This window comes from Chrysemys picta, chromosome 7 (assembly GCF_011386835.1).
Source record: "Chrysemys picta bellii isolate R12L10 chromosome 7, ASM1138683v2, whole genome shotgun sequence".
Classification (NCBI taxonomy): Eukaryota; Metazoa; Chordata; order Testudines; family Emydidae; genus Chrysemys; species Chrysemys picta.
This window is the reverse complement of record NC_088797.1, coordinates 5,061,757-5,087,541: the sequence shown is the minus strand read 5'-3', so window position 1 is coordinate 5,087,541 and position 25,785 is coordinate 5,061,757. Positions and strand designations below refer to the sequence as shown.

Genomic DNA, 25,785 nt, shown 5'->3' with positions numbered 1-25,785 from the left:
ATGGCCGGTGTTGAGCAAAGCAAATCCCAGTCAGTCCTAGAAGTGGGGGAGTGAAAAGGTGAGACACAGCCACATTTGCACGTCTGCTCTGGGAACATGCTGAGCAGAGCTGGGCCAGACCCAAGGACCGGTCCCAGTGCGTTAATATCATTGTCGTCTGTCATTTATACTTTGCACTTAATTCCATAGGACATTTTAGGGCACCCTTTGTGTGAAAAATGCTATATAAAATAAGAGAGAATTGTTTAGTCAACAGCTAGTTAGATACTGTAGTTACAGGGTTGGCCAGCTTCCCACAATGCAAGATCTTGTTAAAGGGGCAGAAAACAAACCTGGGAGCTCAAAGTGTAAACTCACTGTGATTCAAAGGAAAGGTTCCAGAGAGTGTGACACCAATGGGACCTGTATTCTACACTAACATCCCATTCGCATTACACCTGGTTGACTGGCAAACTGACAGAAATGCAAGATCTCCAACTGGCTTCCTAGACTGGCATTGTAATGTCTGACTCTCATCCCGGTTATATAATTGGGGCTGGAATGTGAAGAAGAAAAAAAAGTAGACTGAAGATAAATCAGACATTGGTTGCACTGAAATTTGGCCCAGAACCATCCCCAGTCGAAATTAGGAATAGTCTGAAAAATGAGGGAACATCTGTGATATGGTTAGTGTACCATGTGCCCACGCTATTTGCTATACCACTGAAGAGTGCTGCTGTCCCATCCCACTCCACGTGCCCTCAAAAGCGAACTATGATTGGAAGATGCTGAGTGTAATGAGCAGGTCCTAGGCAAGAAGCTGAAATAATGAGAACAATTTATTCCTTCATATTCTCCCGCCCGGGCTACTTCTGTTCACTGGATAACTTCACTCCCTTAAAGACATAACATCCTAATTAACAGAATGTGCAAGCTACCCCATGGGTTGTAAGCTCTTTGGGGGCACGGAGAGTCTCTTTGTTGTGATTGTACTGCGCCTAGCACCGTGGTCCATGATTCTGACTCCTAGGGGCTCCAATAATACAAATAATAAATACGGTTCTACATGTTCTTCCTAGACTTTTCTCACAGAGCTGGGAGTTATCAGGTGTGACCTCACATCACCTGACAGCCCCGCAGTATCTGTATAAAGGTTTTGCACTTGTTTCATTCATTTGTCATGGTTCTAAATTGAGACAGACAAGGTGGGTGAGGTAATATCTTTTATTGGACCAACTTCTGTTGGTGAGAGAGACACACTTTTGAGCTTCACAGAGTTCTTCGAAGAGACCAGCAGAAGTTGGTCCAATAAAAGATATTACCTCATCCTCCTTGTTCTTCTCATATCCTGGGACCAACACAGGTACAACACCACTGCAAACATGCTTCTGAAGTGACATTTCTGCAACTATTCTCTCGGTGGCCATGATCATACACTCAGAAATAATTCTCTGCAAAGAGAGACACCTCTTAATTTTAAAAATAATAATTTAATAGGTCAAAATCAACAAGGCCTTTATGCCGGTCTTCTAGATGCCCACAGATTAGCAGAGCAAATGATCCCCTAATAATCTGTCAAATTCAAAAGCATCAATAAAAATGTCAGAGTTGGGACAAAACAATGCTTTCTGGTGAATACTGAAAATAAATTCTGAAAAGGTAAGAAAAAAACTTTTATAAAAGGGATTTGATTTGGAAGAAGAGAAACCTAAAAAAAAAAAAAAGGTTCATTCGGGGACAGAAACAGGATTTTTGAAAAGAAGATTGTTTAAAAATGCATTGGTTTAGCCACGGTTTCCCTAATGATAATCTGTGGTTTCTGATCTGGCAATCAGGCCTGGGTTCAATAGAAATACTAGTCCAGCCTTTATGTGCCGACAAGCTTTAACTTTAAGCAAGCAAACAAGCAAACTTTAAAGGGTGCTCAGCAGGGAATTTTTTATTCAAATGAGATACTCAGAGAGAATGAATGAAAAAGTCCAGTCAGACAGAGCTGTCTGTTCTTTGACTTCATAAATGGACACAGGATTATTTGGAGAGGCACTGAATAGTTCACTGAAAAGATACTGAAGTGGTGAGGACAAACATTAATGCTTGTTTTGTTCACTGCTGTGATGCACAGAAACGGTAATGGAAAAAACATCATATTCCCCCTTTCATCTGCTTCCTGGGCCTTCCACAACAGCCGGGTGACAATCAACATCTCCATCTCTCTAGTAAGTCTGGCCCAACCCTGCAAGCACTTATGCATGTGCTGAGCTTTAACCTTGACTTCAGTGGGGCTACATGGATCAGCGTTCACGTCGCACTCCCCGTCAGGACCCGGCTCAGCCCAGGGACGCGAACGATCCGATCAGCGGACTAAATCCGGTGATGAATCCTGATCACGTGCCACGTAAGGTATGTTGCGCATATGCTAAGACGACTCATGTTGAAATTTAAGCATGTGCTCTGCTGGACCAATATTTTCAATACCTTGCAGGATCGAATCCATAGTGCAACCAGCAGGTGCTAAAATAAATTTCTATCACTACTTAACTCAAGGGTGTCGCTGGATTACAAGGGATGGGCTACTGCAGTCCGATAGAGGAAAACAAAGAGGGTTATAAATCCAGGATCTGACTCAAGGGCTAACAGGCAGTACCTTTAAGGTATCCTCCCTCCTCCTTAGGGAGGAGCATCGCCTACTCCCACAAGGATGATTTGCAATAGATTTCATTACATAACACATTATACTCCTCTCCTGCTTTTCCTTTGTGCCTCCTGATAAAGAGTGGTTTTTTTCCTATTTCAAAGTTTTATTTTAAAAACACTGACTAGAGAAGGGTAAAAGATTCTTCCTCTGTCAGAGCAGCTAATACTGGGGGCTGGAGAGAGCTTTTCAAATAAACAGGATTTAAATTAAAAAGGACTTAGCCCACGGAGCAGCAGCTCCCTCAGAAGAGCAGCAGATGGGGTGAGGGTGGGCTCCTGAGAGGAGCAGAGGTGGGTGTCATAACAGGGCAGGAAGGAAGGAGAGGCAGCCATATTTGTTGTGCACACAGGAATGTGGAGTTTTGGTTCAATAGCCAATCATTTTGCATGAAACAGCTATGCAATTATTATGCACATTTCTGCATGCTGATTGGCTAATGACCTTTAGCAAGCCAGAGCACTGAGATTTGCATATTATATGTTTATTGAGATATAACCAGTTATTATTCAGATCAGTTCCCCATCAGCCACAGTGCTGGGATTTGCATAAGTGAGAGATAATCATACGGTTATGGGTTATTAACCCCTAGCATCCCTGTACTCTGATTGGCTGAGATAATGCCATTTTAGTGCAATACACATTATTGCATAGCATTTTTGCTATGAGAAAAGTTTTATTGAAATCAACAGCTGAGAAAGCCTGATCATTTCAATGCGACTTTGCCACTTACAAGAAAAACACGTTAAATACATTTTATGTGGACAGTTATGAAGTAACAGTGTTCAGCACAAAGGCAGTAATTCAGAAATCTCTTATGTGGGTGACAATGGGTGTAGCAACTTTGAAGGGGCTTCATCTGTACATAGATCAAATGCACTCTAAAACCAAGAACATCAGTAGTAAATATCTGCCTGTCAGGGCTTTTTATTCAAACACCAGATTTCAAAGTGACCCTGATGAATAGCAAAATGCATTACAAAATGGCAACCTTAGCAGGTTCTTAGCTGCAGAGAACTAGTGTTTCCAGGCACCAGGATAATTAGATAAATCAAAACTGGAATGATAATCAGCTGCTTAGACTAGTAGAAATAATTCTGAGCAGGTGATTTGTAAATACCAGGGAAGAGGTCCTGGTAGGGATGTCAAAATGATAAGAATCTGTACTGAAAAGTGTACCTAGTGTTAGTTATACCTATACAGTACTATTGTACCTTGTGTAGCATGGCATTGTATGCAAATTATTTTTCAGAAATGAGTTTTTAAATCTCTTGAAATGCACAGATGTGAACCTCTGGGGGTAATTCAGGTGAGAAGTAGATGCACTGTTAATGTAGTTTCTATATTTCATTTCCTGGTTTGAAAATTAGACTCCAACAAATTAGTTTATTGTAATATGTAACATGGCAAACAGAAATCAACTGTGTGTTGATAGGATCCCCAATTCATTGCATAGCTCTTAACAGCTACAGAGTCTCGCAAGGAGTCAAAGAGGGGAAGTACTCTTCAGTTACTCCATGGGAGGAGGGAGTTTGGCCTGTGAACTGGGGGCAGAAGATAGAGAAGGGAGTCGGAAAGAGTCTAGGGAAATAGTGACAGGGTCTGGGAACAAGCAGACTGTAGTTGCTGGACATCGGGTCCCTGGGCTGGCACCCGGAGTAGCGGGTTGGCCCGGATTCCCCTACCAGCTGCTGGGAAAGTGGCACAGAAGCAGAAGACTGTTTGGATTGGCATGTGGACAGCTGAGCCAGTAGGACTTTGAAACCATGGAAGGGGAGGACTACAGTGACCTGGTTGGAGGGTTGAGTCATGAAGAGGAAGCACTGCGAGTCCTGGAGAGCCAGGAGGAACGTGGCGTGACCAACCATCAGAAGGGGAGCGTCAGACCTGAATGGAGCTAATCCCCAGACGACAAGCCTGGGTTCCATACTTACTCCTAAACTTCCTACTCACTGGAGGGGAGTGGTTCAGAGGCAGAAAGGGGAGTTAGATCCATAACTTCCAGTGCATTTGGGTACCCCCAACTCTCTTTTGCTTCTCTGAAAATCTTCTGAACCTGCTCTAGTGTGAGCATGTTGGGAAAAAGTTTCAAAAGCATCTAAGTGGCTTAAGAGCCAAAATCTCATCCAAAGGGCCTAAGGGCCAGACTTTAAAGAGGTATTTTGGCCTCTAAGGATGTAGCGAGGCACCTCATAGGGGGTTTTGAACATCCCACTAGGCGTCTATCTGCATATTTAGGCTGCAAAGACACAGATTTTTAAGGGTATTTAGCCCTTGCTGCACTAAACATTGCAACACCAGTTGATTTAGGAGAGTCTCATTTTCAAAAGTCATTTAGGCACGTATTCTAAATCCCATAAACTGACAGGGGGATTTTGGATCCTAGGGGCCTAAATCCCTGACAACATGAGATTTAGGCTCCTAAGTCAGCTAGGTGTTATCACGCTGAGCGCAGCACCCTTAGTGCCTAAATCACTTCTGAAAATCAGACAAGTCCCTCAATCAATTGGGCATTTTGAAGTTGATAAGAGGATAACATTTCCAAACCACTTTAATACATTTACAAAACTTGTTATGCTGCTTACGTTGAAATCTCCTCTTTTCCAGTGAGAAGCTGGCCAGCAGACGCTTGCAAAGCCAAACCCTGCTTGCCTTTCTTGGGCAAGGAGTCTCAGTTTTTAAAGTTTGTTTAAAGCTGTTCACATTTACCCATTAAAAACTCAACAGTCTAAGCCTGGTTGCTGTAACGTCCGAGAAAAAGAGTGAGAAATCCTGCAGTGCCCATAGCAATAGGAAGGAAAGCATCTGCTAAACCCTCTGCATGTTTCTATCGCTTCGAGTTAAGTTGCAAGGCAGATTTTTAAAAAGACAGCTCTCCCCTATTCAAATGCACCAGTGCTACAGTTGACAGCCATGACAACCACAAGCATAGCCAGAATCCGCGCGGCTTCTCTGATTTCTGATTTTCACCCACACCTCCTTCAGTTTTCAGCCAATGATCAGAAATCAGAAAGCAGCTTGATAAAAACTGCTGTGTGAATATAGACTTACGAACAGTGGGAAATTCACTCTGCTTGCACAAAGCTCACGTTCTTGGGGGTGCAGGTTAGGGATCCCGAAATAAGATGGGTGGACCCCTACTGAGTCCCACAGAAGTTAGTGGTCAGAGTTCTGCCTGTGTAGATCAAACTGCAGAATCAGGTTTGCCAGAGAATGGAAGAAAGAGCCTTGAAAATAAGTGAGAGCTCAGACAGCAGATTGCTTGCCATTGCTTCAAGAGTTGCATTAGCCAGCCTGTACAAAGGCACCTTATCTCATCACTTGACATGAGCATTAAAGAGAAAGGAGAAAGGAAACACTTGTGAATAACAGGCATAACAGGAAAACTAGTTAAGTGAAAGATAACTGACTTCCAGTGGAAGCACAGGGACAGATTTTCAAAGTTAGTAGATGAAACTGTGTGCGTACGTTTCTGAGTACCTAATTTATGCATGCAAATACTTGATCTTTGCACACAAGAGTCTTATTTGCAAAAACACTTTGAGCATCTTCAGTATCTGTCCTAAGATTCTCCTTTGATAAATAATATCTCCCTTCTGATGTGGAACTATACACTTGTAAGTCCTATAATTTAAGTAATTCTGTTAGATTTCCTTGCTTCAGCGGCATCCTATAGACAAGTTGTCCTTCATATTTGTTAGAAATTACTCAGTAGTTATTTGCAAATTAGTTGCCATTTCCTAATGAACAATAATACCGTATACCTGGTTGTTTTCTTCCCAAAGCAATACTCTGCATTCCTTGTATAGTGCCAATTGATACTTAATGACCATTTAGTGTTAACAACTTTTAAAATAAAATAATGTTTTATAATAATTTAAATTAAAAGCTCTTTACTACAGATACTTCTATAATAAATGCTGGTGAAATGACCTATTTGAAAGCGAATCACATTATAAATTCACATAACTCAATTTGCAAAGTCCATCTCATGCATACTAAAGAGATGTTAAAGGCTGTGCAGAATAGTAAAATAAAAAAACCATTTGTATAAAGGAAATATGATTCTTTAGAGTAATATAAATATACCATAAATTAACAGCAATTCAAGAAATCACCAGCAGTGTACATAGTTTGGAAGATGTTATATTTCAGTTAGTGCTGTAAAGGCAAACACATTCTTTCTGGTCTATGCATAATGAAATCATAAGCAAAACAGCATATGATTTCTAGAAGCAATATAACAATTCCAGATAGGGTCATGGTGTACTTAATTTGAGACTGGGCTACACATTCTTCATTGTTCTTTTGTCATCTCAAGATTTCTTGAAGAGTATAGTTGTACAGAAATGCAGTACAGGTTTCTAGAGTGGACCTCATTCATATTTTAAAAGTGATGTTGGGGGTGTCATTTTCACTCAAAGTTGTATAGAATTAGAATCCTTAGCAGCAAGTGCATTTTTTCAATTTTAAACTTTTTTTTGCCCCACTATGTCTTTATTCTGATTAGAGTTTGCAGTGTTATTGTAGCTGTGTTGGTCCCAGGATATAAGAGAAAGAATGTGGGTGAGATATTTTATTGGACCAATTTCTGTTGGTGGCAAAGGCTTTCAAGCTTTCAAGCTACACAAAGGTCTTCTTCAGCTCAGTGTAGCTCAAAAGCTTGCCTCTGTCTCTTCTGGTCCAATAAAAAGATTCTCTCACCCACCTTCTTCCTCAGATATTTTTTAAAATCTTGCCCTAAATATAAAAGTGATTAGGGAGCCTAAATCACATTTTCAAAAGGGATTTAGGGCCAGATTTTAAATGCCTAAAGATGCATTAGATGCCTAATGGGGTTGTCAGAAGTACCCAAGCACCTAACTTCCATTAGAATAACCTGTTTAAGTGCTTTTGAAAATTGCATTTAGGCACCTAAATACCTTTGAAAATGTGGCCCTTTGGAGCTTAAGCCCCATTGATTTTTCAGTGAGTCTTAAGGCTCTTAAGTTCAGTCACTTAAGTGCTTCTGAAAATGCTACCCTTATTGTCCAAAACTTTCTGAAAGAGGTGCCCGATCCAAAGCCCATTGTAATCATGGAATCAGAGAATATTAGGGTTGGAAGAGACCTCAGGAGGTCACCTAGTCCAATCCCCTGCTCAAAGCAGGACCAATCCCCAACTAAATCATCCCAATCAGAGCTTTGTCAAGCCGGGCCTTAAAAACCTCTAAGGATGGTGATTCCACCACCTCCCTAGGTAACCCATTCCAGTGCTTCACCTCCCTCCTAGTGAAATAGTGTTTCACTAACATCCAACCTCGACCTCCCCCACTGCAACTTGAAAGTCTCAATGAGAGTCTTCCCACTGTCGAGGGTGGGATTCAGATCAGGCCCCAGGTAAGCTGCATCTCTGAATATGAATGGTCAAGAACCAAAATGGATTACCTGAAAGGATAGGCAAAGGCTATGTCAATGCTGAGGTCGCTCTCTGACTTGTTTGCACAGTCCACGCTGAGCCGCAGGCCTCCAGAATAACCACCGCATGTTGCAAATGCAAAGATTGCAAAAAGCTGTCAAAAACAAATGACATTTTAATTTTACATTAGTGACAAGAACAAATGTATCTATACAGCAGTTTTCTTGACTGAGTCAGAGGTCGCTGCCCAAGTAACTCCCTCACATTATCAATAATGCAGAGTGGTCAAGAACAATTACTACTTCGAGCTGGGTTTTAATACAAACAGACTGGTTATTCTGAATAGTAATAGGAAGTGAATTCCATAATTAAGAGGCATAATTATAAACTGCTCTTGCTCTCAGTGCCAAAAATTACAACCAGGCAATTTAGACCTTAGTTTAGACTAGGAACATATGGAGAAAGAGTGAAGATTGACCAAGTACAATGGACCATTTGAAATCTTTAAATGCAAGTAAAATCACTGCAAAATGTTATAAGGAGCCAGTATAGGGATTTCGAAGGAGTGACACAAAGGCAGACACATGGTTCATGTAGATATATTGACACAACATGCAAAATATGTTATCACATTATCCTTCATTAGATTTTAATGAGGCCACATATGACTTTGAATAAAAGACTAACACTATTCATTAGTTTTTGGAATCATTGTAATCTTAGACAGATGAGCAGATGCAATAAATCAGTACTAAAGTCAAAGGAAAGCAAAGCAAGTTACAGAATAAATTCAACCGTCCAACTAGGCCTGGGCAAAAATTAAGGTGGTTCAAATCCAGGTTCAACTTCATCTTAATTCCCAAAGACGCGTGCATATTGTATGGTGGAGGTGGTAGCGCTATTGTTCTTCTTTTTTGCTCTATCTCTGTTTTAAAAACAGGAGGACAAAGCTGGCATTGGTTTTGCAGTTGTCCATTTAAGATGCTTTGCAAAAACAAAACTTGACATGGACATGGGTCAGGCACTTGATTCTATTTTTGTAACTTCTATAAATTTTTTTTTTAAATCATACACTGGGCCAAATTTTGTTCTGACTCGCACCAGTATAAATCTGGAGTCATTCCAGTCATTTTAATGGAATTACTCCATATCTACACTAGTGTCAATGAGAGTGGAATTTGGCTGTCTAGATTAGGTCATGTTCATATTAACAATGAAATAAACGATGGGTCAGTGACGAAGGAGGAATACAAGCATAGCACACACACGTCATGTAAAGCAGAGCCTGTCCTGAAGCACTGAAGGGACAGATGTGAGCAGCAACAGGAACAGTAAATTTGAGAATGAAAGAACTGCTGTATTAAAGACGGAGAGACAGGAAACAGAAAACTAGAGCATACTGTAACCCCATCCATGGCACAAGACCCTAACAAGTGCTGTCAACAACAGCTGTACACCTTCACCCCACCAACCACTCCACTTCATGGCACAATCACAGCCAAACCATTATCCTCCTCTGTCTTCAGGTTTCCTTAATATACATGTATATTTTTGCCAGCTGTTGCCAGGTTACCTGGCCTGTTCCTGAGCATTTGGAATGGAAAAAGCTTTTTGCTGGCGCAAGATGATGTGCTGGGGGTGACCCAGAACAAAGCCAGGCCACAGCGTTTGTACGGGCACTAGAGATTGTACGGGAAGGAAGCACTCAACACGAGAGGAACAGCAAGTGGAGAGGAACAGCGCAGAAGTACGAGGTCAGTGACAATGGGAGAGACTGGCTGCTAGACAGTTGGATATGCTGGCCTTTTCCCACATAAGTAATACTTTGTGCTTAATGGCGGGAAGATATGTAGGGCCCAATCCTAGGTCTTTGTGACGTGGCAGTAAGAGCAGGTAACTCCTTGCAGTCAGATATGTCAGACCTACTGGACGGATGGATGGACTGACTAACACTGCACTGTAGGAGACTTAGGGGTGCGATGGCAGATGGGGATCATGACCCATTCCCCCAGCAGCCCTCTATGAATCTTGCTCTCCCCTCTCCTTTCTCCACTGAAGCCATGCTATGCCGTTCTAGGGCAGATGTGTCACTCCTATGGGAGGAAAGAGGAGGGTGGGCACTGGGGCCCCAATCTAATAAAAACAAAATGAGCTATGGCACCTAGGCATGGCTGGGGCAGGGGACTGCAGAGGGCCTGTGAACTTCCGCTCGTTTCCCGCCCTCGTCACCATGGAGACAGGAGTAGACTCCAGTTCCATTTTGGAGATCCCTGTGGGGAACGACGTAGCCACTTCAGTCTCTCCAAATGATTGACAGGAACCTGACCCGTCACGTTCCCCTGAAGTGATGTGTGTGACATGTGGGGCCCCCCATCCATGGAGTCAGCCCAACTCATGTAGAACCAGGCCTACAGGACGGAGAGGGATAAGACTGTCTAGCCACAGGCTCCAAGTAGAAGTGGGGGAGGAATGGGTACACTATCAGGGCCTGGTCCAAAGGGGGCAGTTAGCCAGAAAGCCACAAGCCCATCCCATAAGAAAAAAAATTCTGGCCAAATTGTAGCCATTTGAGTTTGATTCAATGTTATTTATATAATCGGAGTAGGTTTTCATGGAGGACAGGTCCATCAATGGCTATTAGCCAACATGGTCAGGGACACAACCCCATGCTCTGGGTGTCCCTAGCCTCTGTTTGCCAGAAGCTGGGAATGGGCGACAGGGGATGGATCACTTGATGATCACCTGTTCTGTTCATTCCCTCTGGCGCACCTGGCATTGGCCGCTGTTGGAAGACAGGATACTGGGCTGGATGGACCATTGGTCTGACCCAGCAGGGCTGTTCTTATGTTCTATCTGTGTGGGATGGGGGCCCATGTTATGAATTTGCCCTGGGCCCAGCATAATGGGTCTAGCCTCCCAACAAACCAAGTGTGAAGGCTTACCACTCTTAAAGTGAGAGCTCTCTGGGGCGGAGACTTTGTATTGTTCATTTGCACAATACAACGGAGCCCTGATTGTAGTCTTTAGGCGCTATCCCAATAGAAATAATAAGTAAGGCCTGACTCCCCACATGACAGCATCTATACAACACATTTCTACTTAAATCCTAGTGGGATTTCAGTCAGCGATGGGTGGGAGCTGAAAGGAAAATTTAGAAGGGGCAATGATCATTAAAATCCAGAGAAAGAGTTTAAAGCCAAATCAAAACATAAACCCCCCCAGCTATAGCAGGTGGCCTTCCAGTAAATTTGCAATGACCACTGTTAGAATGGAGTCCCAACAATGAAGGGGGATGAGACATTCTCTTCATGCCAGTGTGAGGGCCACCATCTTGGCCACCACAACAGGGACTGAACAAGGGGCCTCCAGAATGAAAACCACGAGCTGCATTAGTTTGCACTGAAGAGCCAGGGCTCCCTAGCTGGGCTTGTAGCAGGCTCCTATCTTCGGTGGACTGTGCACAGAGGGGCACCCGTAACACTCATTCACAGGTATCCCACGGCTAGCAGACACTAGGTTCTTCCCTTTCCCCACAGCATTATTCAGTACTTGTTACATGCCAGCAGTGCCCTTGGCCCTGCCGGTACAAGACACAAAGGACAGACAGGCCCTATTCAGAAAGCTTGAAATCAGTGGGAGTTAGATGCCTAGGCACTTTTGAAAATCCCACTAAACATCTACCTACATCTACATTTAAAAATCTGGCCCTTGGCTCCTCTGTCTTGGCTCCCCATCTGTAAAAGGGGGATAATGACATTTCCCAGCCTTACAGGGTTGCTGTGAAGATAAATACATTATCATAGAATCATAGAATCATAGAATATCAGAGTTGGAAGGGACCTCAAGAGGTCATCTAGTCCAACCCCCTGCTCAAAGCAGGACCAATTCCCAGCTAAATCATCCCAGCCAGGGCTTTGTCAAGCTGGGCCTTAAAAACCTCCAAGGAAGGAGACTCCACCACTTCCCTAGGTAACGCATTCCAGTGTTTCACCACCCTCCTAGTGAAATAGTTTTTCCTGATATCCAACCTGGACCTCCCCCACTGCAACTTGAGACCATTACTCCTTGTTCTGTCATCTGCCACCACTGAGAACAGCCGAGCTCCATCCTCTTTGGAACCCCCCTTCAGGTAGTTGAAGGCTGCTATCAAATCCCCCCTCATTCTTCTCTTCTGGAGACTAAACAATCCCAGTTCCCTCAGCCTCTCCTCATAAGTCATGTGCTCCAGCCCCCTAATCATTTTTGTTGCCCTCCGCTGGACTCTTTCCAATTTTTCCACATCCTTCTTGTAGTGTGGGGCCCAAAACTGGACTCAGTATTCCAGATGAGGCCTCACCAATGTCGAATAAACACAGATTAGAAAGATTATGGGACGTTCAGACACTAAGCTTATGGGACCATATAAATGCCGTAGATAAGAAGATAATTTTAAAACAATATTATCCATTCACTTCCTTTTGGGCAGAGTCTTTAGAAAGTTCCCTCTGCTACAATACCTACAGAACCCCGCCAGCTGACTGCAGATAGGCTAGTGATGAACAACTACTGTTTACTGTACAACATTAGCATATGCCGCCATTACCCTGCCATCCCCCCTGCAGTTCTCTTACCCCCCTCCTATCTCTTGATGCAATATTATAAATGTTTTGGGGCAGGAACAGTCTTTCTCGTTAAAGCACCTCGTCTAATGGAGCCCTGATAGTGGCCTCCAGCTGCCACTATGTTCTGAATAATGAACCACAGTAATAGAAAGGCGTAATACAACATTTATTCAATCACTTTTTAAATGTCAGGTGGTTAAAAACCTAAGCAGGTAAAAGCTGAGATTCGCTGTGTTTTAGCTTGTTAAATATTTATCTCGAAACTATAAATGTTGCTACCGTAACGCGAATAATAGGCCTTGATAGTAAATGAAGCTCAAACATTTCCTTTGTAAACAGGAGTCATTCTGCACTTGGAACGAATTGAATTCCGTACAGAATCGCAATGAAAATTGGTATTAATCATTCTGCTTTCATTTGTAAAGGCAAAGTCAGAAAACAATCTATTTAAGGAGAATGGGAAATACCAGAGCTGAGAGCTTTCTGGCCTAATTAATGGAGTTGCAAATGCAACTATTTTGCAGCTATGTAGGGGGCCCCAAAGATGAATAGACCATAATAAAGAAAGAGGGAGCTAAAGGCGTGCAGGAAGAGATAGCCCTGCTATAAATACACAGAAGTATCTCCTCCATTTCCATTTCTGTATTTGGGGCCCGGGGTTCAAAGAAATGTACACATTGAAGGTACTTCTGTTTTGCTAAAGCTTTATAAGATAGTACACACCTATGCCATTTAAACTCAAGGAGCCCCTTTTAATCCAGGGGCGACTTGATGACAGCCTATAAGTATCTACAGGGGAGGAAATACTTAATAATGGGCTCTTCAGTCCAACAGACAAAAGATCTAACACAATCCAATGGCTGGAAGTTCAAGCGAGACATATTCAGACTGGAAATAAGGTGTACATTTTTAACAGGGAGCGTAATTAACCATTGGAACACTTTACCAAGGTCACTGACCATTTTTAAATCACAATTGGATGTTTTTCTAAAGGATCGACTCTAGGAATCATTTTGGGGAAGTTCTATGGCCTGTGTTCTACAGGAGGTCTGACTAGATGATCACAATGGTTCCTTCTGGCCAGGGCCGGCTCTGGCTTTTTGGCCACCCCAAGCAAAAAAAAAAAAAAAAAACCTGCGGCGCGGCCGGAGCGCAGGTGCAGGGGGACTGGCTGGGGGTGGGGGGGGAAGGAGAGGGAGCGGGTGGGAGAGAGAGAGAGACGGGGTTACAGGGCTACAGCGGGGGCGCTGCCACGCGGCCCATTCCGCTGCGCCGCCTCCTGCCACTAGGGCTCCGCTCCGGTCGGCGGGGAGGGAAGGAAGAGGACTGCCCTGCAGGGTGCTCCGGTCCTCCGCGCCACCGCCCCCTACAGGGCGGCCGGAGCGGAACAAAAAAAAAAAAAAAACCACGTCGAATGCTGCCTCGAACAATCTGCCGCCCCAAGCTGAGCAAGCTGGTGCCTGGAGCCGGCCCTGCTTCTGGCCTTGGGAGCTACAAAACTATCCATCTCTTCATAAAGAATTTGCCACAACCACAGTTGTTACTACTCAGGAGGGAGCAGTAACTTTCCTTTTCCTCTACGCTCTCTCCTCTCCTGTTTTGACATCTTCTCTTCAGTGGGCGAGTCAGTCTAGGCTACCCCTGAATTTGTGCAGCCTCTTTAAATTCCTTTTCCAGCCGTGGTCCAATGCCACAGCCTAACAACACTGCAGGCCAGTTCCCATGTCTGTTTGTCACATCCAGCAGTCTTCTGGGCTTCCTCAGAAGCCTGGGGGAGGATATGGATGTGGGCTCCCGGCTACAGGTGAAAAGACGGCTGGAAAGGGCTCTGCATGTCTGACTTTACAGAAGGCTCCACAAAACCTGGGGCTTGTCCTGACATTGCCTATTGCTTTGTCTCTTGCTGTGGGAGGGTCATCGATCGCTAACACTTTGAATTGATAGAAGCTAACAAAAGCACAGCTGGTCTGGGGGCAGCAGCAGGAAATACACAAACAGCACTTTTGGGGGAAGCTCTACATGTCACATGGCAGACGGGAAGAACAGAGGCTGTCAACAATGGATATTTCCCCCTGGGTTTCATGGCAAACTTGTAAGCATTGTTTTCTTTTTGTTCAAGCAATACTTCTTTGTCCAGGCTCCCTTTTTGCTTTCACTGTTTTATACTGTCAATTGGTTTTGCCTGTGCTGTAATTTTGCAGGGATACTGTATTTTACTATAGGTAGATGTGTGTACACTGCAGCTGGAAACCCCGCAATGGGAACTTGATGGGCCAGATTCAATAAAAACGCCATCTGGGAAATAATTTTATTGAACCTGGCCCCTCTGAAATTGAAAAGTTTATTGTCAAAAGTCATGTTTCATTATGCTCCTGTTTACTTCCTACCCATAAAGCCACACGTACCGATGTCCCCATCTGTGCCATGAATGCACACCATATTTCCTCTTAAAATTAAATAAATCTTCTTCCGACTACACAGCTGCCATGAGCCACTAGGGACTAGACTGGGTCCGTAGGCCCAGCCCTGAGCAAGAAGCGATGGGGGAGCAGCACTGCTCCAGGAGGAACAGTAACTCGGAGGGTCACACACCGTCTAATCACTGAGTACAAAGGGGATGGCTTACTGCTCAGTTTGTGCCCACTCCGTCCAATGGTTGATGACAGGGAGAGATGAGGCAGAGATGAGGCTCCACCCATTTCTGGCAACTCTCCGCCTCCTCCCCAGTTGCTGTGTGTGAATGAGCAGCCAGAATGCTGCGCCACACAGGGCCTGGCCCATGGCCACACTGGTGGGGAGGTCATTGCCTTAAGTTTCCCGCTTGGCCATATTAGGGAGAGTCACATTCTCTTACGTGACCGCTTTAGCTCCTTGTGGCTGAAGAAGCCATGAGCAGCAGGAGGGAGGAGGAGTCAGGGGAACAGCTGCCCTGTGTCAAAAATGTTCCCTTCTCGGGACAGCACAAGTGAGCAGGAGCTGCCCCTGAGGGGGCCTGGGCATCAGAGTGAGAGGGAGCCTGGCCTCGTTCAGCCATGCTGCCACTGCTGGGGAGGGTGCCAGAGCACCGTTGACCGAATGGGAGACCATGTACATCGACTGTGTCCTAGAGTTTAAGGCCAGAAGGGGCCACCAGATCACCTCCACTATCTCACAGGCCACCAAACACCACCCAGCACCCACGCACCAAGCTCAGCAACCAGAATTAGACTAAAGCCCTTAGGAAACTCAGTTATTACGTGCCACAGAGAGCATGGCCTCGATGGGTGGTATTTCCCACACTCCTCAGTGTCTGTAAGTATAATATGCCATGCCATGCACCACTAGCCCACTTATTCCAAGGAGAAATTATTTGTATTACAGTCGCATTCATGAACCCTAAATGAGATCAGGGCCTTACTGTGCAAGGCACTGCACATATTATCCCCATTTCACAGATGGAGAACCGAGGCACAGAAAGATTGAGTGATTTGCCCAAGGTCACGCAGGAAGTCTGTGGCAGAGCTACAACTGAACCTGGAGCCGCCAAATCCCAGTTCAGTGTCTTAACCACAAAACCATACTGCTTGCTTCTTTCAAAAGGCAGCACATCTCTGACACTCAGCGAGGTGGTGGTTAGTACATGCTCTTTTATGAGCCTCCCCTTTCCTTTGTCACCCCCTCACTCCCTCCACAATCTGAGCCTTCACCTGTGTAAACTCCATTGTAAAAATCTCCAGGTAGTGACTATCTTATGTTATCCCTGGAAAGTGTTATGACACTATGTAAAATGGATAAATATCCGGTGCCTCGTGAATAGTCTGTAATGCACAATACACTTCCAGAACTCATTTTACTCCATCTTTTAAAGATCCATTTGTTACTAATTGCTGTGGGGGGAAAACCACACAACAGACCATTGACTTCTAACAGTTGCATTAGGCCAAGCATAGGAGATGCCAGGGTTCAACAGCTCATTTACTTGGATCAATTGGAAGCACTTAGAGTTTTCTTCTATTCTGAGATCAGACCATATCTTCAACAGGAGGACAATCCAGCCTCTAATTTTGCTCCTGCAATCCACGGCACTCAGGTTTACATAATACTCAGAAATATTATTTGCCAGTGCAATGACAGATATCAGATGGTGATCAGTCTGATTCGGGGACACAAACATTTGTACTTGCAAATCAGTTAAACTTTCTGAAAGTTCAGAATTTCAAATATTTGATTCACAGCAAGAGAGGGCAGATATTGAAAATTTAGGTCCGACGTCCTAGCAGTATGTAAGAAAGTTAGCATTTCCCTATCACGTGACACCCCCCCCCCAAACCTTCGCTCATCCTGCCATCCCATGTTTTAAAAAAAAGAGGGGGAGGGAATATATTACTCTGCTTCAAAATAATTTTCTTCAAGGTCTGCTGAATTATATGGGCTTTTTTTTCATTGAACCATTAGATGTAAAAATGTCTGATGCGTCTCAAGTTAAAAGGCTTATGTAGAGCACGTGGCAGCTAAAACATCCTATTAGGATGCTAACTGCCATTTAAAAATTGATGAAACGTTTATATAAACCACTGGCTTTTTGCACACATAGGTTTATTTTATGCAAAAGTCCGTGTGATAGCTCTAACTTTGACTGGTCTTATCAGTTCTGTGAGGTACAATGTCTAGTGATGGAGCCCTGCCCACATTAAATGTGAAGAGGAAAGCGGGCCTCTGTATACACCCAAATTCCTCCCAAGTGGAAAGGTAAGATTCCAGCTTTATCTGCTAATCTTGCCTTCCTGCTATCCCAGGAAAGCTAAAACTCTCATATTCGACCTTAAGGTTGTTTAGCTTCATCTAGACGAGAGGAATGGCTCTCTGGCATCTTCATTCAGTGCCTTCTTCTTCATTAGACAGCATGTTCCTAGGCCACCCTTCTTTCCCAACGCTTCAGTCGATCATAGCTTGACTTTCAAAATGTTTCAAGCTGTGGATTCCTACTCTGAGGAGCTCTGCTAAGATCAGGGGTTCATAGACCACTGTCTGAGAACTCTAATCTGAACTGGATGAAGTCCACATCAAGCTATGCTGAGAGGTACTTCTTCAGAGGTTGAAATTAAATGAAAAACAGAGATTACTTGCATCTGAAGAAGTGAGGTTCTTACCCACGAAAGCTTGTGCTCCCAATACTTCTGTTAGTCTTAAAGGTGCCACAGGACCCTCTGTTGCTTTTTTTAGAGATTACAGTAACAGTCATGAGAACCATCAAGTGCTGTTCCCCCCCCACACACAATCTGATCACACTGGTACAGCTTTGGCACCACTTTCACCATAACAAGACTAGCCTTTAAAACTTTTACTTTATGCTAAAGGAGCTAAAATTGAATGAAACATCTTCCAACACGATTCCCCTTTTCTTAAAACTGGAAAGCAAGAGGGACCACAGGCCATTTTTAATAGCAACATATTAAATATTTGCACTTTTCAATTAGCGATTTTTATCTATTTAAAGTGTATTACAACAAACACACTTTCTGGCATGATGATCAAATAGATATTTCCTTTTCCCAATTCTCTATAATAAAGAGATTGCAAAATGTTTGGCAAATTTTGTACTGCCTAACACCTTCCAATAGGGCTACATGAGAATAAGTCAGAAGAGTATATGGGTCAAAAAGTTACCTTTTGTGCATTGGAAACACTTAGCTCTACCGCCCGGCTTTCAGAGGACACAGTATAACACACAGTGTATCTTGATTAAGTTATGATTTGTTTAAAGTAAATATAAAGACAATTCAACTGAAGTTAGTAATGTGAAGATTCAAAAGCACTGAACAAATATATGGTGAAACATTTAAAGCAGAACTGACCTCCCAAAACGTCACTGTTGAAAGATTAAGGAGCGCCTTCTGATCTAAATCTCTGCCTGTTCCTTTTTTTAAACGCTGGCACTTTTCCCATGCCAATCTGAGATGTGTGCTTCCTGGAATCACTTATCCCACAAGCAGGGCAGATGATCAGATTATTGACTTTGGGATTCCTAATTATATAAACTTGACTGGTTGATAAATTAGAGCTAGCTAACATGATCACATTTGTTCAGTGCTGGGAAGGGGATGATTGGTAAGAATTTTCTTCCTCCCCCTGTTGTCCACATAGATTGCTAAAATAATTTTTATCCTAGTGGGAAATAAAGAGTTACAGCAACCGTCGACTAAATGCCTGGATTTAGCATGCCATCTTTAAACAAACAGCAACATTATGGACAACAATTGTTTTGGTAATAGTTGAGAGTTACTCAGACCAATGCTAATGGGAATTTGCAATATCAGGGGCTTCACAAATCTAAAACAATTGTTTTATTTCATAATGACCCATTTCAGAGTTTCAAGAACCCTCCTCTGAAAATGCTGGTGCTGCCCATTGTTAGAGAGAGGATCCTGGATTAGATTGTCCGGTTAGCAGATCCCATCTGGCAATTCTTATATTTCTACAATCATTCTATTGCGTGAACTGCATTAAAACCACTATAGTAAACCACTCTAGAACATGTGTTAGGTTAGGTTTAAAATAAAAGGCTAAGACTTTCCAAAAGTGAGACACCCAACCTCTGAAAAAACCAAGCATCCAGAAATGGAGGCACGAGAAATCAGTCATTTTTGAGAATCTTGGACAATGGCTTTAGAACAGAAGTGCTTTCTATAGAGTAACACAGTCTCCTGTAGACCCAGGACTCTCAGTAAGTCGTTCTCACATACTAACCCAGGGTGGGATAAGCAAGGTCATGTTTCATCAGGGTACATTTAAACAGATTCTGATTCTCACACTAACAAGTTACAATTCACACATGCTGAGGCCCCTCTATACTGCCAGGGCGTGTTAAAGTGGCCTTGAGTACATAATTCCAAGATAATGATATGGGGCCAGATCCTGAGTGTCCTCAGCTCCCATTAGATCCCAGTCCCAGGTCATTGGGAAGTGAGTGCGCTCCGAATCTCAAAGGAGATGCTCAAGAACTTACAAAAAGGTCCATACTGGGCTGGATTGTCTCCTATACCTCTTAGCTTGGTGTGGGCGCTACTCTAGTGGAACATCTCCCCAACTCAACTCCTTTTGTGCTCCAAGAGCTGACTCCATTGCACGTTCTTCCCCCTCTGCCTGGGGTCCAACCAAGGTTCCCCACTTGTGAGGGAGCAGCTCTGTGAGCAACAAGGATCCGAGCAGGGCAGCAAACCCTGCCAGCCTATTGAACTCAATACAGCTTGGAGCTGTACTAACTAGGTTACCTCTACCTTTGGAGCTCGGGGTGGGATTCCCTGCTCGCATGGCCATACTCGCACTAGTTCTCATTGAACGAGTGCACTAAATATAGGAGTGCTGCTGCGGTAGCTTGCCAAGACCAGCCATTGCAAGTAGAAGCCTGCCTGGACCCCATGGATACTTCTCGGAGTGGCTAGCTCGGGCCATGGCTTGTTGCTGTCTGTACTACTGTGGCTATCCTATTTTTAGCGAGCTAGCACAAGTATGTCTACATGGGCTGGGACTCACACCCTAGCTTCAAGTGAACATGTAGCCCATGTCCTTGGTCCTCTCCCTAGCTGGGGGACCTAGCTAATAGAAGCCATGACCTCTAGGGGGCAGTGGAGCTGTGCAACAGGGCAGATGCCCTTCCTTCTAGATACTCCACAAGGCTGGGAGAACTTGCCAGCTGCAAACCCTGCTGATGGTCATTGTCAAAGGCCCCTTATGTCAAAACAGTGAGTCATGTTTCATGCCCAGAGAGGAGAGAAAAGTGCCCACTTATTCATCCATGCAGGCTACCTGTATTGCAGGCGGCAGTGTAGGGGACAGCACAATTTCTGCAGGGCTATTTCTCTCCCTCCCATATAGGAAAGCCTTAACTCCTCCCTCCCTCAACACACAGTCCAGCACTACTAAGTCAGCACAGATGTATTAGGACTGGTGCAGATTACATCCCCATTGAGGCGAGGGACCATTTTGTAATCTTAATGCACCCCCAGTGCATGGAACTACAATACTGTCTCTGAGCTAACGACGGGCTGCCCCTTACTGCAGCCCTTAGTGCTGTACGTTTTAAAATGAAAAAAATATTTAATTCAGTTCTTAATGGAAGGATTATGGGACTGAAGTTGGGGATGGTCTAAGTGAGGAAAGATGTTACAATAATTTAGCTTTACTATACTTTAATCCCAAGGAGAGAATTTTCTCTTTTCCTTTGAAGAAAATCATCTTTCCTAATCATCTTTCATTGATTAGTCTAAAAAACCCATTTAGCTCCCCCACAGAATGATATACTAGTCCTGTCTCATTATATTTTAATAGAATAAAACCCAGCTGTACACTAGAAGATTAGATATGCAGCCTTTGAGGTAAAGAATATTGTTCCTTCAGATGGCCAGACAGAACTTTCTGTACTGCTTTTCCTATTAAGTTCAAAATGTAATGTAAGCTAATGAGATATATTTCATCATTCTGTATTTGATGGGCCAGCCACAAAACTGAATGCTAATGCTAAAGGTGGCAGTATACACAGAAGAGTTAATATGCAGACAATAAAGGCACACTTAGAACATATCCTAAGAACAGCTTCTTGGTCTTAGTGAAATTAAAGGCTGTCATAAAACAAACCGAGTTAAATTACACAATATGTATAAAGCGATAAGCTGTTTCAGTCCTCTCCATAACATACATAAAATGCTCGGGTTACCCGAAGACTTGTACAAGCTACAAGATTTTCTGTGCTCCATTTCCTTCCCTTTCCTGCATTAGTGGCTTTCTACCCAGACACCAAGACACAGTCTTCCAAAAAACCCAAATCTATTGACACATTGTAGATACATTTATGAGTATATGAGATAACTACCACATATACAGTGATTCCACTTAGTAACTATGCTGGGGTATTCCACAATGTGTTGGAATTGAAGTGTTCAAAGAATGAAGTTCTTTTCCCCCCCAAGACATGAAGCACGGTGGAAATTACAGCTCTTCCCATGTAATCATTACAAGCACATCCTTGTGTACTGTTCTTTTAAAAAAGATGAAAGCAAGGGTTAAACGTTGGCGATTTGCACAGTTAGCTGCTGAATACCTGAGGTCTTGATGCACACCAAGAGTAATGGAGCAGTAAAATTATTCTGTAAGCTGAAAATTTTTCCAAGCACTAGTACTAGACCAGTCACCCAAAAGAAAAAAAATAAATGTACATTGCTGGAGTCTGTGTTAGGGCTAAGTCTGAAATATTACACCTTCTACCCCACCAAACCTGCTGCAACGTGGCCATTTTGAGGGTGGTGTTTTAGTGCAACCCCCAAGTAGCAAGATTTGCCCATTTGCAGTTACTTCTGACCTTCTGTTGTTGTATTTTACATGCACATTCACTACTTTAAACTGTCCAAGTAGGCAGCCAAAGGTAAAAGGCCTCTGAATGGGTAGCACCATCCTTCTGCATATACGTTAGCCAAACATTAGCCTCCCATGCACCACATGCAAAGTCTCCTAGGCCACTCACAGCCAGTCACAAACCTCCTGGAGCCAGAACTGCAAATGGAGATCTCTCTCTCTCTCTCTCTTTTTTTTTTAAAGGATTGCTTTTTATCTATAGATCGCAACGTAAAACGAGATACAGACCCGTGCTGCATGCGATCCAAGTTACTTCTAGTGCATAGGGTTTTCTCCTTCTGGGGTGTTCATAGGGATCTCACATTATGGTAGAATTGAATCCACAGCTTGTGAAACTCCATGGGTGCTTTGGAATGAAAAGTCCGATAGAAGGGTAAAGGATGAGGATTGTGGATGGCTAGCACAATGCTAAGGGCTGAATGAAAACCAAATATATCCATGTCCCTTTCTTGCATAAATCCAAATCCCTTGCATGGCAGCTGGATGTGACAGCAGTTTGTAAATATCTGAAAGTTGTAAACGCTGGAGAGGCACCAAGCACTATTCAGGATCCCACAAGAAAGGATGAGGAGTAATGGTATCAAATTGCTCACAAACCTTATCTGGCAATGTAGAATGGAATAAAATATTTTCTTGTTATTATTATCTTAACAATGTGACTACATCTACCAAGAACAATTCTGGAAGCTCCATTACTGGGAACGGACAAAAACAGCCTAACTAAAGCACTTGTTAATATCCAGGAAGGAGAGTGCTAACTAGTGCAGAGTGAAGTTAGACTCACTACTTGCCCTATCAGTGTTTTCCCATATCTAGAGCCATGTTTCCAAAACAAGGTTGCAGCAGTTGCACCTGCAGGAATGAGTGCATGCCAGTTCCATCCACCAAACCCTACATTTTTGTGCACAAACTGGCATCTGCACTTGAAGACGGGGAGTTATGCAGGTAGTTCCCAATTTGGGCATCTGATCTGGGTGACAGAAATGGGGGGTTGAGGGCACAGCCGCTCTACCAAGCTTTGGGAATACAGCCACGGTGTGGGTTTCTTTAGTGTTGTACAACTGTGCTTTTGGAAAGTCTGGTAGGCATTTCCAGCCAGCTAATGTCCCCAGGGAATGGAACCTAATGGGTGCTGGAATCACTTCATTATCTGTTTTTCTTTGTTCTCTCCATTAGCTTCTTTTCATCTTGCCCAGCATTACCTTGCAGTTTTGTTAAAATTTTATACCAGCAAATGTACAGGGCAGAAATGATGGGCAGTGTTACATTAACTAGAAAATGCAACGCTACTAATCTCTGATGACTATAAGGCATCCCATGGGTGAAAGAAAGAAAAACACTCCCAGAGTCCCAATGGGCTAAAAAAATTATGATGACAGGAAAGGCCACTGTCCTTCAATCACAGCGTATTATTTATGATCTAATTATTGCTTATTGGCAACCTTAAATTATACTTCAGCAAAGATGTTTCTGGATGAGTGAGAGGAAATTAACCTCATTATTGTCCTGTTAGACCACCATGGCAGTGCATATTAGAAGCCACTAATATCTTCCTTTTAGCTGTTAGCATTACTGAGTCAGACAGCTTAGTGGCTTGGTGTTGTTTGCTTTTTTCCATTTTTTCCCCATTTATCAAGAAATGTATTGTTTAACATTTTTTCCATATATCAAGGAAGCTACGACAATGTCTGTAAATTATATATATGGGGTCAAGGAATCTAGAACTAGATAAAAATGCAGAAGATGACCTCAGTGTAAATAGCTTTGTGTTAATAAAATAGTACTGTAGGTACAGCCCCTTTCATCTGAAGATCTCAAAATGCTCTACAATCATTAAAACAATTAGGCTTCCAAACAGCCCTGACATACCTGCCAAGATTCATAGATGTCAAGGTGAGAAGGGACTGTTGTGATCATCTAGTGTGACTCCCTGTATATCACAGGTCAGAAAACGTCCCCAAATTCCTAGAACTTGTAGAAAAGCATCCAGCCTCAATTTAAAACCAGTGATGGTCAGTGATGGAAAATCCACCCCAATCTTTGGTCAATTGTTCCTACAGTTAATGACTGCCATGGTTAGAAATTTACACTGTGTTTCCAGTCTGAATTTGACAAGTGACACTCATCCTCCAGTGACAGCCCAGTCACCAACTCTGGCAATGTTTTCATGAGTCTTACGATAGCTGCAGGGCTGGCTGAGTAAAGGGATGTGTATTAACAGGGACACTGCTGAAAGAGGGCAGAGTTAAGACTGCCTGTGCAATCTTAACTTTCATTTCCTGGTTTTCAGAAGTTTAAGTTGTATTCTACAAGAGGATGACATACCACCAAAGCAATCTTAACCCTGCATTCATGGAGTGTTTTGCCATCTTGCCAGCCCCTAATTATCCCTCCTCTCCCAGGAAGCATTCACATGTCTAATTCTCCCCCCCCCCAAAGGACTCTGAGGGGTGCAGGGGAATTGGGGTGCCCTGGCAGAGCTCTGGGATACTCTGCACCTCCCTCATCTGAGCACCCAATCTCTCCCTTACCACCCATCCCAATTACCTTCCTCACCTCAGTGCAGTCTGTAATGGTGTGGCACCCACCTCTCGTGAGTGCCCCCTTCTGGTCGGGGGTGTCTGCACTTCTCTCAGTTTATTGTGACCCATTCTGGCAGTTTCTAGGGACTCAGCCTTCCCGCCGAGTCACTCACAGTCTGTACAGAACATAATTCAAAACAGATCCCTTTCGGGATATTAGTCCAACAATGTCTTTAAGTGCTCCTTGCCCTGGTAGGTGGCCATGCGGTAAGGGGCCGTGCCCCCAGGACTTCCTCCCTAGAAACTCTTTGCCAACTGTGGTCTCTTCTGGCTCCAGCTGGGCACCTTAACATTTCAGATTCCCTTCTGTAGGTTTATCGCTGTCCAGTTGTAGGTCACTTCCCCAGGCCTGCCCACAACTCTGGGTCCCAGCCCAGGGACCCTAACAATAGCAGTACATGCTGCCATGTCCCTTTAACTAAAGTGCTTTCAGTTCCCTGGGCCACGTCCCTGCAGCCCCAGCCTTCACTAGTGCCTCACCCTTACCTCAGAGCTCTTCTGTATTTAGGCCCAGAAGCTAGCCAGAAGCGCTTTCTCACACCCCTGGTCCTTGCCAGCACTGAGCTGTCCATGGTGCTGCAGTTCCCTTTGACCAGCCAGGAGCACCAACTGCACTCCTTTGGCTTCAGCAAGGTACTGAGTCTGGTCTGCACTGCAGCTCCCTTTTTAAGGCCCGGCTTGACAAACCCTTGGCTGGGATGATTTAGTTGGGGTTGGTCCTGCTTTGAGCAGGGGAGTTGGACTAGATGACCTCCTGAGGTCTCGTCCAACCCTAATCTTCTATGATTCCTTTTATATTAACCTGCAAACCTCTGACTGGTTAGCCCTTTGCAGTCTCCCCCACCCCCCAGATTGGCTGCTTCCTGCGCAGTCTCTCTAGGGCACTTCAAGGACTTAGCTTCACTGCTCCTTTCCTGGGATAGGTCTGGCAGGACTCTGAAGCCTCCAGCAGCAGGGCTCTAGGCCTTGTGCACCCCTCATACAGCCCACATCCCTCTCCCTATGTTCCCCCACCCCATATTACTCTTCTCTTCCCAGGAAGCATTCACATGACTAGTTTTCCCCACCAAAATATTTTGATTATATCCCCCCCCACAAAAGAAACTAAAATTGCCGCCCATAACTCACAAATTGTAGCAACTCAAGT

At 43.8% G+C, this 25,785-nt stretch overlaps 1 protein-coding gene across 7 annotated transcripts in view; it reads right to left on the bottom strand.

Annotated features, from left to right (window-relative positions):
* Positions 1–25,785, bottom strand: part of SYNPR (synaptoporin) — a 176,919-nt gene that overhangs the window by 36,817 nt on the left and 114,317 nt on the right. For all 7 annotated transcript variants that reach the window (XM_008179453.4, XM_008179451.4, XM_065550645.1 and 4 more), the window contains one exon: positions 8,098–8,222. In XM_008179453.4, the coding sequence (XP_008177675.1) occupies positions 8,098–8,222 (125 nt within the window). The remainder of the gene's footprint in view (positions 1–8,097; positions 8,223–25,785) is intronic.